Source organism: Etheostoma cragini, chromosome 6 (genome assembly GCF_013103735.1).
Source record: "Etheostoma cragini isolate CJK2018 chromosome 6, CSU_Ecrag_1.0, whole genome shotgun sequence".
Classification (NCBI taxonomy): domain Eukaryota; kingdom Metazoa; phylum Chordata; class Actinopteri; order Perciformes; family Percidae; genus Etheostoma; species Etheostoma cragini.
In genome coordinates this window covers 17,305,646-17,326,144 of record NC_048412.1, presented here as the reverse complement: position 1 = coordinate 17,326,144, position 20,499 = coordinate 17,305,646, and the positions used below count along the sequence as shown (strand labels likewise).

The following is a 20,499-nucleotide window of genomic DNA, read 5'->3' as shown; positions in this document are numbered from 1 at the left end:
CCGATCTCCGATCACGGGAAAATAGGAAAAGATCGGGCCGATCCGATCTCGAGATCGGGATCGGGACATCCCTAATAAATACCACCATAAAATTACGTAAAAATGTATGGAGAAAACAGAATGTAACCAAGGGGCACAAACAGTCATGGCATGACAATAACAGGAAGACACAGATGAGGGAAAGAAAGGCAGGAAACTGATTGATGGGTCATTTGGGGCTGTGAGGCAGATGGAGGGAAGAAGACAAACAGGATAGTAGACCGAGCGACAAGATGACAAAAAAGACAGAAGGAAAAAGAGAAAACAGGGGATTTATTCCCTCACTGGTAAATAATTGCATGTGCAGAGTTGCCATAAGGCAGTGGAGACACTCAGGCACTGAATTGAACAGATTCTGCATTTTGTCTTTCTGAAGTTCAGTGAGTGAGGAATACCGTTAGAAACGTAAGACTGAATGTGTGGTTTACAGTTGTGTCTGTTGACGTGAATATGTGAAGTGAATATGAACTCTGAAACACTCAGTGCTTTGAAACAACAACCAAACATGCATTTTACACAGTATACATGTTTGCTTAGCTAAATGACTATCTACACTTTGAGCTGAGCAATAACTCACTAACCGCATTGCTTATCTTCTTTTAAAAGAAGTATTGCATGTTAAATAATTAACATTATCAAGATATAAAAAAAACAATAGATTTAAATGAACTAAAATATCTTACAATAATAATAATAATAATGATAATAATACATGGCTCTAATTACGGAACAACAATTACAACACTCCAATAAAGCAAAAGACTATATATACTATACCATTAACATCAATTTGATGTATATCAGCGTGGCAACCAATATGTGATATATGAACAAGCAATTAACTGTGATATGAAACACAGAGCATAAAATCTATATTAGTTATAGTTATACATTTTAGCTTTATAAATTACTTTAGTGGCCAGGTTAGCTCAGTTGGTAGAGCAGGCACATGCAGTGGGGTTGAAAAGTTTGGGCACCCCAATAAAAATGTTTTATTAATGTGCATAAAGAAGCCAAGAAACGATGGAAAAAATCTCCAAAAGGCATCAAATGACAGATTAGACATTCGTATAATCTCTCACAAAAAGTTAGATTTTGTTTCCATCATTTACACTTTCAAAATAACAGAAAACAAAAAAAATGGCGTCTGCAAAAGTTTGGGCACCCTGCAGAGTTTATACCTTGTACTGCCCCCTTTGGCGAGTATCACAGCTTGGAAACATTTCTTGTAGTCGGGTAAAAGTCTTTCAATTCTTGTTTGAGGTATCTTCGCCCATTGTTCCTTCCAAAAGTCTTCCAGTTCTTTGAGATTTCTGGGCTGTCTGTCACGCACTGCTCTTTTAAGGTCTATCCATTGATTTTCTATAATGTTGAGATCAGGAGATTGTGAAGGCCATGGCAAAACCTTTAGTTTATGCCTCTTGATGTAATTCACCGTGGATTTTGATGTGTGTTTAGGATTATTATCCATTTGTAGACGCCATCCTCTCTTTAACTTGAGCTTTTTCCCAGATGGCCTTAAGTTAGCGTCCAACATTTGTGGTGAGGACGTAGAAGAGGTTTTCTTCTGATGACTCTTCCATGAAGACCATATTTGTAAAAGTATCTCTTTATAGTGGGATGGTGTATCACAACTCCAGTGTCTGCCGGGTCTTTCTGGATGGAACGTGGGTTTTGACTTGCTTTTCTTACAATCCTGCGAGCTGTTCTGTCTGATATTTTTCTTGGTTTTCCAGATCTTGCTTTACCTTCCACTGTTCCTGATGACTGCCAGTTTTTAATTACATTCCAAACAGAGGATTTTGGCATCTGAAAACACTTTGCTATCTTCCTCTAGCCTTCTCCTTCTTTATGAGCGTCAGCTATTTCAGTTTCAGTTTTCTAGACAACTGCTTAGAAGAACCCATGGAGCTGATTGTTGAGGCAAGGTCAGATGAATCTGGGCATTTAAAACCTTAAGATTGACATCACCTGGTCTTTCCAGACGATGACTGAGAACAATCCATGACGCTGTCAGGTCTCAGTTTTCCAAAGGCGGCGGTGCATGCTATAAACTCTGCAGGGTGCCCAAACTTTTGCAAACCTCATTTTTTTGTTTTGTGTTATTTTGAAAGTGTAAATGATGGAAATAAAATCAAACTTTTTGTGACATATTATACGAATGTCTAATCTGTCATTTGATGCCTTTTAGAGATTTGGAGACTTTTCTTGGCTTCTTTATGCAAATTAATACAAATTTTTACCGGGGGTTCCCAAACATTTCACCCCCACTGTATATAGAGGTTTACACCTCTATGCAGCGGCTGCTGGTTGGACTCCAACCTGCATGTCATTCCCCTTTTCTCTCCCCTTCCATGTCTTCAGCTGTCTTGTGGAAATAAAGGCCTAAAATTCCCCAAAATAATCTTTAAAAAACGAATAAAAAGGCTTTAAAGACAGAATTGTTTCATCACTTCTCACTTTGATCATGTGCTTATTTGTTGATATAGAGTGGAAGAAGTACTCAAATATTAGGTCAAAGTAGCAATACTCTGTTGTAAGTAACTCAATTTTACTTGAGTAAAAGTATAACAGTATTAACATCATACTATACTTAAATTACCAAAAGTAAAAATACTCAGTCTCTCCTATGTATGTCTGTTATGTACATATGTCTGTATGTATATTATATTACAGGATTCAAATTATTTATGCATTCATTTGTTCATCACTTTAATGTTGCAGCTTGTAAACATGAAGCCAATTGTAATTAGTTTACATACTGCCAGGTAGCTTGTGAATTTCCCCTGGAGGCCAAAAAAAGTTTTACCCCTCTCTTGACCTGTAATAATAATAATAATAATAATAATAATAATAATAATAATAACTCATCATCATTATTTGTTGATTATATTTTGTATTATTAATCTGAAGCTGCAAACTAACTAGTAATTTAAGTTTTACAATAGAAGTATAGTATAGAGTACCTCGTATGCATGTATATGTATGTATATATATATATATAAAATCTTCACACATGCAGTCTGCATGTTGTTTTAGTCTGTAAGGCATGTGAGCATGTACCAGGTCGGTGAGTGGGGACAGGTACATGCTGACGGTCACCACGCTGCAGGTGAGGCCCAGCTGGTTAAGCCGAGTATATCCTTCTGGAAGAATCGTGGTGAAGTAGAACCCACTGCAGGTCAGCACCATCCCTGCTGCTAGAGTCTGGACCATCACCAGCCTCTGAAACAACCACAAACAAAGATATAGAGGTGCTGAGAGACAAGCATGCACACACACAACACACTCAACTAAAATTGGATCTGACCTGAGTGGCCTACATCTACGATTCCTTCCTGACCTTTTGTTTTGTGTAGTGTAGGTACACAATGATGTAGAGGATCTGGAGTAGAGCTCCGATAACGTTGACATGGATAATGGTCTGATCGCTCTTTAGAATCCCATAATATAACCAGCCCAGGTTACTATGGAAACAATACACAAATTAGATGTGTATACCAGGAAACAGGAAAAACAATGCTACTGAACAACTGAACATAGTGAAGGATTGCACACACACACACAGACAGACACACTTAATCACTTACTTACTTAAGACATGTGGTGAGGAAAGGGAGAAACTGAATATTGTCAGCACTTTTTGATTCTCTCATCTTCTTCAGGTCGGTCCTAGAACCACACACACACACACAAACACACACACACACACACACACACACACACACACACACACGTAGAGCGTTAGAGAGTTAGAGAGTTAACACGGATTCCTTCACAAGTTAACTTTACCATCACTGTGGTTGTCAACCAACTCGTCTCATTGTCCTCATGTTTTCTACCAACTAAGTGACAGGAAGAAATGAGAATGGACCATGAAATTAATAAGCAATTCAACTTACAGTCCAGTCGAGAACATCCCGACGGTGAACACGATGCAGGCCCATGACAGAAGCTGCAATAGATCCATCGAACAAGAGAAAAGATGTCTTACACACTACCCGGTTATGTGTTTCACGGGCAATGTGTGTTTTTAAACACGGATGCTTAAAATGCATACAACTAGACATGGAACATAATTATGCGGATGGATGTATCTCACTCTACCATTTCCGTGTTTGCAATCAGTGTGCTCACTGTTTCTGCGCTCTGATTGGCTACGTGTTAAAACAGTTGGTATGGATTTGCTCCAATAGGGTGCTGGAACGAAAGTGGTCGTTGCGTGTAACGTCATCACGTTGAGGCAGCTAGAGTTTGACCTATGTGTGATGGACGGGGACTTTGCTGGGATAGCGCGTTATCCATCCCAAAATGTAGTGCTCTTCCATACAAATCCTCCAATCTTAGAAATCTGGCTATTAACACACCAAACTCAATCTTTTATCCCTATACAAAAAAACATGACAGACACAGAGAAACTGACTGATCAAAAGTAGATTGAGTCAAAAAAGGTGTGGGTTTAATAATGTTAAAAAATACGTTTCATTAATATAACACTTTAATAATAGCCTACTCAAAGACACTTTACAAAAATTGATTTCAGGTTGTAGGCCTTCTGTATAGTGTTATAAACATGTTTTCACGCAACGTGATAGATAGATAGATAGATGGATAGATAGATAGATAGATAGATAGATACTTTATTCATCCCAAAGGAAATTTCAGGCATCCAGTAGCAATACAACCACAACCCAACAAACAAACACACACACATATGTACACATATACTGTATCACCTTACTTCCCTTACTTTATACAGCGAAGCCTGTGTTGCAAATTTGAGGGGTAGCATTCAAAAGAAGTAAAGCAAAAAATGGTTTTGAGTTGCATTATTTGAATTTCTTGATTGTTGTTTTAGGATAAGATAAAACTTTATTCATCCCACAATGGGGAAATTCCTCCCCTTTAATCAATCCTTTGTGAGATCCCAACCTTATGGAAGTGCAACACTACATTGCTGGAGTACTACTTTAACAGAACAGGAAATCAGAAGAACTATAACTCAGACTTGTTCTGGTCTTTCCTTTGTTCTTGTGAATGACTGGATATTGTTACATCATCAGATCATGAGTATTCCAATTAAACAACACAATAAGAAAAAATGTCACTCACTTGAATTTGGTGAATTGGCCAACATGTCACAAGCAAACAAAGCTTGGTTTTGAGTCACCAAAGCTGGAAACCACTGGTTTATATCATCACAACTTTTAGGAGGAGAATCTTCGTTATTTCCCATTCTTCCAGTCATTTGCGTAGTGTAGATACTTTAGGGTTTTCAAAATTAGCGGTGCAGTGATTTTACTGTTTAAAATGACAAATCAAAAACACACTCTACTGGGGTGCACGAGTGTAATTTGATTCATTTCATCTATATATCATTTTCTAATCATAGTCAGTGGGCCATTCAGGCCACGGAGTGTCATTTCATGGATATTACATTCAGCATTTGCGATGAGGATTAATGTTTCAAGTTGTAAATTAGAACCTTAAATTTCTGCCACCTTCCCATTTAGCAAAGTTCAGGTGAATTTCATGCTAATCATCTAAAACGTGCTTATCAACGTACCTCTCTTACCCCCCCCCAGCATCAGGGTGACTCTGATCAGCCTCCCTCCTGTCTCCAGCTGTCAGGACCGGGCCGGCGCCGGTGGACGAGCCTTCCAGCGCTGCAGCCTCATCGTTGTGAGGCTCTACGCACGGACCCTTTATTTTACTTACACGTTTCCAGACTCTCTCAAACTTGACCTTTAACAATCTATGATGTATACTGTTCTTCCTTCTTCTCCTCCATTTTCTTTTTGTTCTGCCTTTTCGATTTTATTGCATCAGTTTGAAATTTCATTTTTTTTTTTACTTCATCTTTAATGTCAGTATTTTTAATGTAACTTCTAGACATATGCTCTTTTGTCTATAGGTTACTTTTATTTTTGTGACAGTGTTTTTAAGTAAAGTTCTTCAATGTCCTTTAAATGCACAAAAGTGCTTTATACAAAATGTCTACATATTTAGATAGCATTTGTCCTTTCAAATATGTTTTAAATGTAATTCAATCAAAAATGATCTATAAACTCAAACATTTAAAATAAGTACACTCATTTCTTTAATGGTAAATCGTCAGAGACTGAAGTAAGCCTAATGTGACTATGTTTTTACTCAAGTACTCTAGGCTACTTTAGTACGATTCTGAAGTGCATTTTTTACAATGCTTTTACTCTACCACATTGCAGAGGGAAAGACGTTATTATGCTTTCTACTCCACAACTATCTGATGGCTGAAGTTACCAAAGACATTTTAGCAGATTAAGATTTTACATACAGTAAATTGACATAAAAATCATGAAAATAGTGAGAATTGTTTAGTTTTAGAGAGTTTTAGAGAATGTGTACTTCTAACTGAAAACAAGGACATTTCCATAAACTAGACTTGTGGATGAAATACTGTGGATTTTTATTGTGGGAAATTATCAATTCTCGCTTGCTCTGCATCTGCAATTTGTGTATTTTTATTTGTGATGCTTGTAGATATACCACATTAATCCATACCCTGACCCTCTGATGGGTGACACATTTCTGCTTGTGACTAACCTCCTGGTTTTATATTTGGCTACTTAAAATGCTTGAGGTCTTTTACTACATTTACCCAGGTAAAGGCTTTGAATATTTTTTCATCCCCCATGACATCACCTGGCAATTGTAGGTCATAATGGTAATCTTATATTTGCAATCTGACTGCATTTCATGATCTTTGCACATTGCTGTATGATGTCATGACACATTACTGAGGCCACATTATTGTGAAAACCACAACGTTTGGTCTGTTTCATCAGGCACAAGGAAAGTCCTGCATTAACCCACTGCACAGAACAGATACATGGGTGCTAGATTTCTGAGACCGTGTGATCACCTGCAGTCAAATTTAAGCTATAACGTGATTATGGAAAAACAAACAACTCAGTTTTATGTCCTGGTTTTGAATGTATATGTTGCGTGGTTTTACAGGGGATGGTGAATTTTGACAGTTTTTAGTCAGCCCTTGGTTTGGCAGCTATAAAAGTGTGCACACTGTGCTCCTCTTCAGTCCAACATACCACTGTGTAGATGAATCCTCTAGAGAGTTATGTACAGAGCAGTAAAAGAAAGGGGGGAAAAAAGAGAAAAAAAGAGTGCGCGCAAGAAGGCGAGAGCGACACCTTCACACCCAGTTGTCAGTTTGCTTGCAGGACTCACTTGCAGCATTTTCCCGTTCTCTCACTCCTTCATCATTCCCTACTTGGTTCTTGTGTTTGGTTTTCAGACTGTGAAATCCGAGCCAGGGCAAGCTGTGTCACCAGAGATGAAAGACGGGAGAGGGCAGAGAAGAGGAGATGCGAACAGAGGTTGTGAAAGACCTGGGGGTGAGAATGTGTAGAGGGCTGGAGAGATTTCATCAGATGAGAGATGGATAGATTTGCCAAAATATTGTGTCATCCATCAAAATCTCAGTGTAGTCGGCGGAATTTAAAGACTCAAAATAAATATCATGAGAGCTCATAAAAAACAGACAGAATTTTCATTACGGCACTTTTTTTGTTTATTTCACTAAAGATTTTTTCACATGTCAAAACAGTTTCTTATAGTTATCTTTATATACACATTTACATATATATACATATACGAAATGACACTGGCAGTAAAACAAACAAATGTAAATGTATTCTGGGAAGTCCTTCCAGTTTGAGGTTTGACAATGTGCAAGTGGAATCACATCTGCACATCAGCCAGTGTACCATGTTCAGTAGAATGAGTGAATAAGTACTGAAGAAGCTCAGCTCCCTGAAACCCTTGTGCATTTTAATATGTATCTCATAGTATGTGTCTTTTGATTAGTGGCTCTCAACCTCAGGTCACCCTTAGAACATGCAATCGACTAGTGAGGACTTGTGACATGAAAAAGAAATATGTATTTCTACAATCCAATTAAATTGTGTTGCATTTCATCAAATGCAAAAACAAAAGATTACAACCCAATTAAACATAACTTTACTGTTTAATCTGTGCAAGCAGCATCACTTTAAGAGCTAATAAACCAAAAAGAAATAAAATTAAAGTTGAGAACCAGTGGTCTGGATTAAACTATTTGTTTTCTTGTGTAGTCTTTTTAAACCTCAGTGACAGCTTCTGTGTGCATGTCACAGTGGTGCTCTGAAAGACTTGAAGAGATACAACATTGAGCTGAGTGCTACACGACAACATGACAAAAATCCTACATAATGTATACCACATTGGCATTAGACGACAATATTTCCAACACACAGAATTAATAATTTCTCTACATGTAGAGGAGGAAAAATTAAAATAAAAGCTGTAGATGAGGAGCGTAATGCAAATCTGTACCAGTGGTGAAAACACAGGATAACAAAGAAAATGCAATCCTCTTGTCATTTCTATTTGATTTTGATCAGTTTGCTTGCAGTTTTGTTTATAAGGACAAAAAAGAGTGCATCTTAAACGGTAAAAAATGAGAACTTCAATCCTCATAATAAAATAATACAAAATGTCCTCTTCTTTGGAACGATCCACGTTCCACATTTACGCAAACACACACGCAAACACACACGCAAACACACACTGACACCATGCTTGTATAAAAAAAGTCTGTATAAAAAAAACATTCATGGTCCCAATGACCGGCATTGGTTTAGCATTGTCTCTGTTGTGGCGTCTTGCTTAGCCTTAGTGTAGCATCAGGGCTAATAGGACTGGGATCATGGTTAGGAAGAGTGGAATGGAGAACAGCTGTGCTCCTGAACTGCCGATGCTCCTCTGGACGTTTGGCTCCATCACAGCAGGGTCATCTGAGGAAAGAAAAGGGTGGGAGAGTCAGTGTTGGATTTCATCATTCAGACATGGTAAACACACCCAGCTGAGCTCCTCTCAGACATGGGGCCGCAGTGATTATTTTGCATCTGTCTGGTATTTTTCTTTAGAGGAGTCCTCACCTGCTGGGAGCCGATTTGAGGGGTTGTGAACTCCTCCAGCGGTAGGAAACTTCCCTTTTCCTCCATCAAAACTTTTGCCTGTATCTTCCGCCTTTGTTTTCTCTAGATTGGTCTTTCCGGAGCCTTTCTGCCCAACAACATCCACTCTCAACTTTAGACACTCCTGGCCATGGTGATGCATTGGCTTGGCTGTGAAAAGTCAGAAAGAGAGGAAAATGTTTTTAAATACAAGAAACCTTCTCAGGATTACAATAAGTTGATGCTGAAACAATTGAAAAAAAAAGTTGAAAAATTGTTATTATGGATACTTACAGATATAATAGTAGCTTTCTCCCTGTCTGAACTCCTTGCCCAGGGTGAAGGGAGTAAAACGCTGGAATTTCTCAGAGAATTTCTCGGGAGCGTGGGGAGCAAAGGGCCGCGAACACTCCCAACGGAGCTGGTCAAAAGAGTGAGGCTTGCACACATCATAGTCCTCCCTCTCCACCATGTACAGCACATAGCGCTCTGCTGCATGCGATGACACCTCACCGTGGGTGTAGTGGGGGCAGATGATGTCCAGATAGTCGTTGATATGCACTTCCACTTTGTACTCGTCCCACAGGAAGCTGCAGGGAGACAGAAGGAAAGGAGGAGGTTAATCACAAATGTCTTCATCCAGCATGGAAATGTTTTTTTTTTTCTTCACAAAATGAATAACAGGACTAACAGAGGCAGATATTGTCTGTTAGAGTTTTGTACAGGTTTTCAGCACACACACCCTGACAACTTGGCGCATTCAAAACACTGAGGGCGTCACACGTAGACACGTGCAGCAGCAACAAACAAGCTTACTCACAGGAATAACACGTTAACACAGGTTAGTATAGGGTGGAGGTCAGGTAACATGTGAGGGTGTTAGAGTTGACGTGTTTCAGTGTGCTTGTCATAGTGACAGAATTATAAAGAGCCTGATCAGGCCAGACTTGTTCACAGACGTAACAACACACCTAGAAACTCAAAAGGCCCTACTACCATCCCACTCACACAACTTCCTGCTCTCTTACCTTGTTTTGCCTTTAGCATACTTTAACTTCTCGCCTGCTTACAAGAAGACGAGATCTCCCAATCTCACTTTTCACCTTCTCTGCCAGCCCACTTTTCTATCTGTTCAGCCCAATGTCTCTTTCTATTAAGTCTATTTGAACTGTTTCTGTCTCACTGGTTTTGTCACCTGATGTTTGTCCATTGGTGTCAAAGCTCCTTTTGTGAGTCCTCGCACTAATTTGCTGTCTCTATCTGAATCTGTCATTTCCTCAAAGACAGAGTGGGTAGAGACAGTCAGACTGCCGCTGTCTTTCATGTACACCCTTCATTTAGTTTTACAGCTCTTTTCAAGCCTCCCCGTCTCCTTTTTGCTCACATCCTATGCTTGTTTAGTGTCCTGATGAGAGATGACAAAGATGGTAAAAAAGAAATAGAAATCCTGCAGATTGTTGGCATTCAGGTTGAAAACCAAAGTGGTTTTCAGAATTGTTACATTTCCACCTCAGTAGTGCTTTAACTCATTTTTAATAAATAACAACGACTCACAGAGAAACTGATTTGTAGAGGCATTAGGGGAGAAATAATTAAGTTTCTTATCTTCCAATTTCACATAACTAATCTGTATTTCCTTTAAACATGATGCAGGTGAGGCAGTGCTATGCTGCAATGTGTGCTGTGCGTACTTGCTGGCATGTTGCTGCTGCTGTAAGATCAGCCAAAAGCCAGTAGGTGAAGAAAGATTGATACTAGCGTATTACAATATTCTTTTTACATACTCGGAGGTAACACGCTCTAATCCTCACATCTAATCTGTGTTTAAAGTGAATGACCATGTGTGGATGCGTGTGTTTGATGTGTTGTAGAGAGTGAAAGTGACTCCTGTGTGTCTGCCATTGTTTATGTGATCTGTGAGTGTGTGTGTGCCCCAGCATCAAAGCGTGGGACGTGGTGGCCCCAGCCCTCCCTGTCCTGTTGTTGTGGTTCCTGTTGGGACCCCTGGCCAAGTCACAGACACACTGGCTCCAAACATGGGCCTCTAACCCCTCCTTCCTGCCTCTCTATGTGTGTGTGTGTGCGTGTGTGTGTCTTCATTGGTTAGCGTGTTTTTGTGTGTGTATCGGTTAGCGCTGACCAACCTATCAAAACATGCTTTGTTAGCTGAGCACAGCTCTACACTTGTTATCCAGGGCTAACAGGCTGATCACCACCTTCCATTTACGTGCCTGCTCTCAGAAAAGGTTCTTTGTACGTGTGTACACTGTTGTGTAGGTGTGCACGCCTTTGTTTGTGTGTAAATGTGTGTGTTTGCGAGGGCAAGTGTTTCAGTGAATGGAAAAGAGACTGAAGCGGCCTTAATTGGCCAAATACTCTCTACTTTTGTTTTGTTCCTTTCTGTTTCTGTTTTCTTTGAGTCAGACCAGTAATAACAGAGTTGGTGAAAACAAGGCACTTAGAAATCTCTAGTTGTTCCCTCCCAAAGCAGAGTGTAGTTTCAAATTGTATGGGATACACCTTTTTCCCACACTGCGTCCTTGTTAGTGGCCTGGTCGACCTCTGCATGAAAAAACAAGCTTGTCAAAAGCCAACAGATAGATTCTGTTGCTAATTTTATTCACAACTCATACTTTTAAGAAAACTCTCCTTTTATCCTTCTCTTCACCTTCTTATTTCCCCCTCCTCCTCCTCTTGTCCATTGGTCTGGCTAATTAAAAGCTGTTAGGGGTCTGGGGCCAACGTGTTCTCTAGAAAAGGAGGGGAGGAGGAATGAATAGGCTGCAATTATACCCTTTCCCCCCAGAAAGACTGAATGCCTAAAGGCTACAGGGCCCCTTCAACCCCTCTACCTTAACCCGTGTGGAGCTTTCACTACGCTGACTGCTGTGGTTGTGTGTTTTATGTGTACTCATATGACTGTCAATGTATTTGGTTGGTTTCACAGTTGCATTTGGGTTGTCCATTTTTGTTTTTGCTTGAATTAATCTGCTTTTTTTTCTGTGGATTGTGTTTTGTTTATCCAACCTCAAATCAAGGAACTGGGAAAACTCTGGCCCACTGATGCCTGTTAAACTGGGCCAGAGTTTTACAGCACAGACTGTTTCTTTCCCTTAATCCTCCTTGCTCCCTCTACTTTACGTTTCACTCATCAAAGCTCGCCACTACTGGAGACTCTTGTATCTCACTGCCTACTCTCTGTCTTCTCTAGCCTCTGACTGACAGTTCTCAGGAGAGTGAGAGTCACATTAATGTGATAGCTATGTCGTATTTGAGAGTGAGAGCCAGGTGTGTAAGTTGCTGCAAACCTACTTTCCACACAGAGTGTTCTTCCCATGTGTAAGTTTGTCTCTGTGTGTGTGTGTGTGTGTGTGTGTGTGTGTGTGTCTGTGAGATTGTTTTCATGGAAGAGGGATTCTCTGAAGACCCTTATTCAGGGCATCTCATGCCCCGGGCTGAGCACATCTGTTTATCAAGGCCTGCTGAAGCTTCTTGTGTGTTTAAGTGTGTGTGTGTGTGTGTGTATTCCTTCATGTGACTGAGGTGTGGGTAAACAGCGAGGGTTGAAGGTGGCTGTAGTCTTTCTTCCTCTCTTCCGCATACATAGGTGATCTCTCACTGCAGAGCTACTCTTGCTTTTGCGTCACACAGGGCAAGTTGTGTGTATGTGTTTGTGTGTGTATGTGTTATAAGGGTATAAAATAGTTATGACAGTAGGTGAATTTTTCGACACTTGGCCTCCCTACTTAAGCTTTGAAGTCTTGCTATTGTTCTTGCATTTTATTCTTGCATGCCATTCCTTTTTCCTTTTCCTCTTCTCCCTGCTGTCCAGCAATTTGTCCCCCAAGCTCTCACTGGTTTCAGTCAAACAACTGACGTAGGAAATCTGTCTTTCCCTCGGGGTAGTGGTTCAAACTGGCAGCTGGGTCAAGGGGTTAGAGTTCAGGGTCGCAACTTCTCACACACGCTACCATCTGAGTCAGCACTGAAGATATTTGTTTCACGGAGCAAGTCAGCACCACTTAAACACTAAACAGATGCACCCCCCCAGCACCGCCATTTGCTCTGCAGGTAATCAGTAGTAAGTGTGCACACGCTGGAATGTCACAACTGCGGGGGGAGGGGGCTGCGGTTTAGATGGTTTACTATGTTCTCACAAGGCATACTCATCAAATTTCCAGTCACACTCTCACACACTTTTACTTTGACGTGTACATTTAATACCCCATTAATTTACTGTGGTATGGCAGATTCACACCTCAATTCACACAGGCCAAGGAGCTGTCAGTGGATCTAATTAGGTTTAGCTGCTCACTAGTGGGATACTCCATTATAGCCAATCTAATTTACACTGAAAAGTCTTTCTATATTAGCTTCTACTGTTACCTACCTTCATTCTTCCTCAAACTCATTGTCTTGCAAAAAGAAACCTAGCAGGAATTCTTCCTCTACTAGGCACCAAGACAATATTCTGTCCCTACTTGGATTATAAATCCAGCACTCAACTTTGTAGTTTCTACAACATGCAAATCTGTGCTCATATATGCATGCATCATAGAGTTAAGACACTGACAATCCTTTTGGCCCTTTGCAAGATGAGCTTTTAAAATTGTCAACCCTGCCGTTTCTCACTTATTCAATTCCAATCTTCTTCCCTCCTCTCATCCATCACTGTCTACTCTCTCCTCCCTCCGTCTGCCTCTCCTTTATTCTTCCAAAATCGGCCCATTCCCCCTCTCCCTCGCCTCTATTTTCTCCTGTCTCTTAACGCTGACATGATATACCAGCGCCTCTTAATCCAGGCTAATTTCTCAACAAAAATCCCTTTCTCCAGTTCACCCTTCTCTCACCCTGCACCCCGGCCTCTACTCCTCCTCCTCCTCTTAGCCCAAAAATCTTTTCACCCTTTCTGTAGCCTCCCATTCTGTATTGTGATGAATAGAAGAAAGCCAAATGGTACCATGCTTGGTTTAATATGTTTTGGGGTCACAGAGAGTTAATCTGTTTGTGCCTGTATCTGTCTTGTCTGGAGAGAGGGGGAAAAGTTCAGTAACTTTTAAGAATTTACATTAAGAAGTCAACTTTTCTAATTTGAAAAAGGTCTTAAATTAATTGTGGAAATAATCCTTAAAATACTCGAGCAGAAATCCATCTGACAGAAATATGGAGAAAATTGTGCCCTTTAGAGGGCGATAGCGGGCTATGAGTGGATAGCAAAGCCAAGGCTTGTATGAAATGCTATGAATGAGTAGTACACACGCGCACACGCGCACACACACACACACACACACACACACACACACACACACACACACACACACACACACACACACACACACACACACACACAAACTACAGGCAAGCCTCTCTTGGCAGACCCAGGGCTAAGAGGTTCTCTATCCTCCTCCGGTGGAAAACTACTACTAGGGCCAAAACAGAGGAAGGTCTGTGGGAAATAGGGGGACTGATGGAGGGAAAGGAGGAAGTCTGGACCACTGATAAGGAAGCGAGGGGAGGAGCAGAGCCAAAACAGGTACATGGATACCATGACAGTGGACAGACCTGAGACACAGATATAAAGTGTGTGTGTGTACATTTACAAGTGTGTTAGGCAAGTGTACAGCCATATCAGTAGTGAATACACACAAATCCTTCTGATCTTAAATGGGCATAGATGCATAGCTACAGTCCATCTGGGGGATTTCTGTAGATGTCCACTGTGACATCTACAGGTTTAAGTGTATATATACACATCTAGACATACAATCACACACACACAAACATAATAACCCACCAACCCAGATACACACATTCAGACTAGCGAGGTAATCGTGTAATGAAAAAGACAGAAGTTACATCACAGGATCACAGAGGCATAAATATATAGCATGAAGCTGGCAGGATGAGGGTTTTGTGTCTATGGGTCAGATGGTCAGATTACAAACCGTCTGTAATCTATGTTGGTGTGTGTTCTCATTCTGGTGAGATTAGAGGCTAACATCCAGACGGGACATGGGGTGGGGAGGGGTAAATAATGAGTAGTAAGAGAGACAGAGATAAGGAACACAATGTATGAAATATACAAGTTAAGGGTGTATGTGTGTGTGTTTGTGTGTGTGTGTGTATTAATGGTTGGGGGGGTGGACTCATCCTCCAGGCCACATGTACGTGTCGAGGCAGGCCCGGCTGCTTCAATAACAGCAAAGGCAGACAAAGCCAGACAGCGACTAAGATACACAGAATATTACATTACACCAAACTCCTGATAAAGGTATTTGCTCAGATTCCGGGAGCATGGGAAATAAACCCAGGCCACTCTGAAGCCTCAAAAGCTTCAGCCTCAAAAGCAGCCAAATAACTCAGAAATAGTGGATATAAAGGAGACTGTGTTAATAACATTCACAATCGTGCAGAAAACTAGAGATCAGTAAGTAGAGAGAAAGAGACATGGCTGGCTCAGTTCCACAGTCTGGGAGGACACCATGCTGTTAAAGAGAAAAGAAGGAGTGAAGATGGGGAGAGGAACAGACAGGTACAGTGAGAGACACACACACACACACACAAACACACACACACACACACACACACACACACACACAGCTGACAGAGTTGAGTATAGTAACAGTGGGGAGGAATGCTGGCTGCAGCTAATATTAACATCCAAGTTCTCCCTGTTGCCCCCCAGTGTGTTCTAGTGTGAGTCACACATTTATCATGTCTCGGTAAGACTGGTTACGGTAACAGCCACTCCTTATTTCACGTTATTTGATGTTGGGACACACACACACACACACACACTAACAATCAGGTGCTCTCCGTCCACAACAAAAACAAAATCACTTCCCGTTAAAAGCTGGTAAAGTCAGCACAAGTTCCAAACTCTCTCTCTCACACACAGACACACACACACAAACATATGATCGACACAAGCAGAGACACGTAGCATAAAAACAAGACCAGACCAGTCACCAGAGTGAGAAAAACATGCCTCTCCACCTGTCATGTAGGAAATGGTACACACACAAACACACTCGGAGTATTAAATCCTTGCAGGACATGAAGTACAATATGTTGCACTTACGAAATCAAAAAAACATTCATTTGTGTTTAAAGAAAGACACACACACACACACACACACACACACACACACACACACACACACACCCCCCTAAGCAGCAGTGTCCAATACAATGTTTCCTCTCTACAGTACCCAACGTAAATGGCCAGACTGCTGCCATCTGGTCACTGTTCTCCATCTAAGACAAATCACTGCTGCTCACAATCAGACCAAGAATCAATTAGCATCAATTATGCACAACCCACTGCGGTCAGAGTCCTGCTGATTGATCAACATGAGCCTGAACAGGTGACTGATTGATCACTGGGGAACAGTTTGGGGCAGGTGGGCTTTTAGCTGGAAATCAGGAAACCAGAAGACAAGGTATATGATGGAAGATAGATGATGGAGAAAGAGAGGACCATAGAGAAAAAAGAAGAGAGAAAAGGAAAGAGGAAAGTAGGAGGTAAAGGACAGGGTCTGTAAATGAGGGATTATGAGGTAGTAATGGAGATTAGGCTGTTGCTAAATGTGGCAAAAATATAATATGAGTGGCATGTGGGGGTCAGACGATAATGGCTTCACTTTAGCTTTTAGCTGCCATTATCCATCCATCCATCCTCCTGATTAAAAATGACTGTCGCTGACTTTCTGAGAAACTCTATTTCCTTGTAGAGTGAAGGATGAGATTGGCAAAAGGTCTTGGTTCAACAGAAATATGACAGATGTACGAGTACACGCAGAAAAGCTACAAGTTTGTGATGTGTCAATTGTTGCATGTGTCAGTTTATGTCTCTCCGTATCAGAGTTTAGATTGTGATGTCGTCCGGGATGAGAGTTATATTATGGTTTGTCGTCTGGTCACACAACTCGGAAATAGTCCAGGTCTAGATTAGAGACAGCAGACCTTATTTTTGTCCTTTTGATTTGAACTAAAACTTGAAGCTCCAATTTACTTTTTCCACCCGGACCAAAAAGCCCCTGATTTCACCTTTCCTTGCTGTCTCACCTGAAGCTGAGTTCCTCTTCCTATGTTTGGTGACTCAGGTGTAAAACTTAGGTGGGTTAAACCCAGGCCAGTGACTCACACATGGACTAAGCGATGACAGTAAAGTACTGCTGATGACGTCAGGACTTTCCATTAGACTCCTTATCCAATTATCAGGACAATTGTTTACCATGTTGCAGGAGCTCTTTTTTTAGTCCAGCGTCTATTGTCATTCTTAAAGGGCAATTAGAGAGCCTGTAATGTAATTAAGACAATACTAAAAGGCCATAATGGCTTTTGCCCTTGTTTAGTCTCGGTGGCGGATTTTAATCGATCTATCTCGGTAGCAGAGGAGCGGGGACCGTCCTTCTTTTTCAGCACGGTTATAAAATACTACAGTCTTTCAAGCGCGAGGGATCACTTGCTGCACGCTAAAAGCTCAATAAATCGCGCTGCGATATTGCGCGTCTGTCAAGCTCCATCGATCCCTCTGAGTGGTCGGATAGCATTACGTTTCTGACCTCAAAACAAAGTAATCAGCAATATGTGACACACACACACACACACACACACACACACACAAATCTTCCATAATGAAAAAAACACTTTAACCTACTGATGTGATATCTCTATCAAAACTGAATGTGAAATAAACCCATTGATTTATTTTCATGTATAGACTTTCCATTAATGCACACATTGCACACAGGTGTAGACCCTACAGACTGAGTCATTGGCCAAGTTCATTCTCGTCAGTCTGGGTTCTACTATTAGAGTATGTCTGTGTCTATGTGTTGCGGTTAAATATAGGGCTGAAGCTGTCCATGGACATCTGTCCAGGGATTCGCACACAATCTTTTGCTTTTATACCCCGCTGCTGCTGTATTATAGTCCCCTAATATCAATCCTGTTACGCGAGTTTAAAAGGGACTACATACCTTAAACGTCACATGAACCTTTAATTGTCACATGAACCTTTAATTGTCACATGAATGAAAACAACAACAACACGCCTAGTTGTAGTCGTTTATTTGTCCCCTGTAATGACACAGGGGACAATGCGGAACACAGGCTGAGACTTTACAAAAGAGGTGCGCATCATATCCACTACCCTCTCGGGACACAAAGTCATACAAACAGAGCAGAGTGACAACTTCAAGCGCGCGCGCGCACACACACACACACACACACACACACACACACACACACACACACACACACACACATCAGATCGGCCCTTACTTCGGGTTAGTGCCGTTCCAGTAGACGCTGTGTCTCTCCGCTGAGGCGAACCAAGCACCGATGCTCAGCGCCAAACACACCAGACACACCAAATCCATATCTAATCTTCTCCACAGGAACCTCACCAAGAAAAAATAGTAAGCGATAAATAGAAATGCTTCTGTTATTAATTATTTAAATGCGTCAAAACAACCGTGGCTATTACGCTCCTAGAGTAGTAATCAAGGCAGTTCAAAGTGATGCACGAGACCAAACACTGTTGCAACTCTTCACTGGTTCACAGAAGCGCAACTTGTCTGTTTTGTCAGACAGTGGCTCCACCCCTTGATGTTGTGCCAGCCAATAGCGGTAAAGCAAAGTAATCTGAATGCCCCGCCCACCGCAGCCGCTGGAGACGCCCCAGCTGCTCGCACTTTACACCAGTAACACTGAAAAACACAAAAACAACTCCTACTAGAACTATTAATAAACACGTCAATGTGGAATATTAGGGTGATAAGAAACGAAAGTAAATATGAGGGGCCCTTTAGGCCAAAGACTATAAGAATGCATGCACATACTGCAAAATACTAAAAAAACACAACTCTACGGCACATTGCTTGTTTTAAGATTTGATGGTTCAGATTTTGAATGAAATCAATTAGGAAAATATAAGGGAATATGTATCATGCGAGGACATTGATAAAAAATATAGTTGGTGGTAGAGGTGATAGAAGTATATTAAGATAATTTACTAGTAACATGTTATAAAAAAGTATATTACAAGTAAAGGTCCTGAAAAACATACATAAGTTGCGAAATTGTGAAAGTGTAAATGTATTGAGATGTACTAAAAGATCAGAATTACAAGGATGTGACATCCTATATTATTAATATAAGTATTATTATTACACATCCATTATACATTTTGCAGAATGGCCTTTGTAAGTGTAATAATTTGATGTTGTTGGATCATAGGTACTGATGTATTAACATGTAAGCAGCATGTTAATTGTAATGCTAATTTTAATTACTTCACACACTTTTAGGCATCACTTTTTGTCATTTCGTGCACTGATTTAGTGTTTTAATCTAAAATCTTCATCTGAAAAGTAACTAAAGTATAGGTTATTGTAGCTTTTAAAGATATGTAATGGGGTAAAAAGTACAACATTTCCCTCTAAAATGTAGTTTAGTATGTATTTAAATTAACGTTAAGTTGAAATGCTCAAGTAAAGTACTTTCTACCACTGAAAAATGCATAATCTATGTTAATAATTAATTTAATGAATTCCTACAGTCATTGTGTTATGTTGGTGTTTTATGTTGTAACGTTATGTTGCGTTGCTGTTGAGCTGTATTCCTTTGTGTTATGATGTACAGCATGTTGCAATTATATTGTGCTGAGTTGTCATTATGCACTGTAATACTAGTTTGTCAACTCAACTTTTTTTGTATTGTGTTTGTTGTTTTAGCCTTCAAAACTAAGCTGTAAATATATTGCAGCGCTAATGCTGCAGACACAGATATTTCTAAAGTAAATATATTATATACTGATGTGATTTGGCTCTGGTTGTCCCAGTAGTTGTGTTCAAATAACTTAACCCTAACCCTCTGCAGAAAGGTGTCCTTACAGGCTGTTGTTGTCCAGACAAGCTGATGTACTGATTACGCTTTGCCAAATAGTAAAGAATTATTACCGTCTTATCAGCCAGTCTAATCCTGAGATCTTTGCTCAGCCTCGTCCCTAGACAGGTACCTTTAGAAAACAACCTCACAGATGGAGTGGATAAAGTCCAGACCATGAGGTGTCAGTGGGATTGCGGCCCCCAGCAAGAGAGGGCTTCCCTTGGGCAGGGATGAGCCCAGCCTGGGTTGGGGGTTCCAAGTTCCAGAGCTTCAGGGAAACATGAGGGGGCATTGTGTGTGTGTGTGTGTGTGTGTGTGTGTGTGTGTGTGTGTGTGTGTGTTTGTGTGTGTGTGTGTGTGTGTGTGTGTGTATGTGTGCACTGAGTGTCTGACTGTGCCTAGGCTCGGCTGGGCAAGCAGACACACGTCCTGGCACTCTGAGTGGATCACACACACACACACAGCAGCTCTGGACCCCATAGGGTTTTAGTAACATCAGAGGGGTATTTTCCATTCTGTGATGTCACCCACAAAATGAGGGGAGGAAGAGAAAAAGAGGTGAGGAAGT

General features: G+C 40.8%; 2 protein-coding genes across 2 annotated transcripts in view; both read right to left on the bottom strand.

Moving 5' to 3' along the window:
* The window catches only part of slc50a1 (solute carrier family 50 member 1), a 6,278-nt gene extending 2,092 nt beyond the window's left edge, over nucleotides 1-4,186 (bottom strand). The window contains exons 1-4 of the mRNA XM_034875102.1: nucleotides 3,942-4,186; nucleotides 3,634-3,711; nucleotides 3,383-3,506; nucleotides 3,103-3,264 (exon numbers count right to left, since the gene is read on the bottom strand). Coding sequence (XP_034730993.1) covers nucleotides 3,103-3,264; nucleotides 3,383-3,506; nucleotides 3,634-3,711; nucleotides 3,942-4,009 — 432 coding nt within the window. The 5' untranslated portion in view covers nucleotides 4,010-4,186. The remainder of the gene's footprint in view (nucleotides 1-3,102; nucleotides 3,265-3,382; nucleotides 3,507-3,633; nucleotides 3,712-3,941) is intronic.
* A 3,987-nt stretch (nucleotides 4,187-8,173) lies between these two features.
* Nucleotides 8,174-18,602, bottom strand: efna1b (ephrin-A1b). The gene is made up of 4 exons (XM_034875099.1): nucleotides 18,324-18,602; nucleotides 9,330-9,625; nucleotides 9,018-9,206; nucleotides 8,174-8,873 (listed from the first exon to the last, which is right to left on the bottom strand). Exons 1-4 carry the CDS (start codon nucleotides 18,419-18,421, stop codon nucleotides 8,752-8,754), a joined length of 705 nt encoding a protein of 234 aa, XP_034730990.1. The 5' UTR covers nucleotides 18,422-18,602; the 3' UTR covers nucleotides 8,174-8,751.
* Between the last annotated feature and the right edge of the window lie 1,897 nt (nucleotides 18,603-20,499).

Coding starts and splice junctions, on each gene's coding strand:
- efna1b (XM_034875099.1), bottom strand. CDS start 18,421: ATGGATTTGGTGTGTCTGGTGTGTTTGGCGCTGAGCATCGGTGCTTGG. Junction 9,626..18,323: donor TGGAACGGCACTAACCCGAA/GTAAGGGCCGAT, acceptor GTCTCCCTGCAG/CTTCCTGTGGGACGAGTACA. Junction 9,207..9,329: donor AGAAAGCTACTATTATATCT/GTAAGTATCCAT, acceptor GACTTTTCACAG/CCAAGCCAATGCATCACCAT.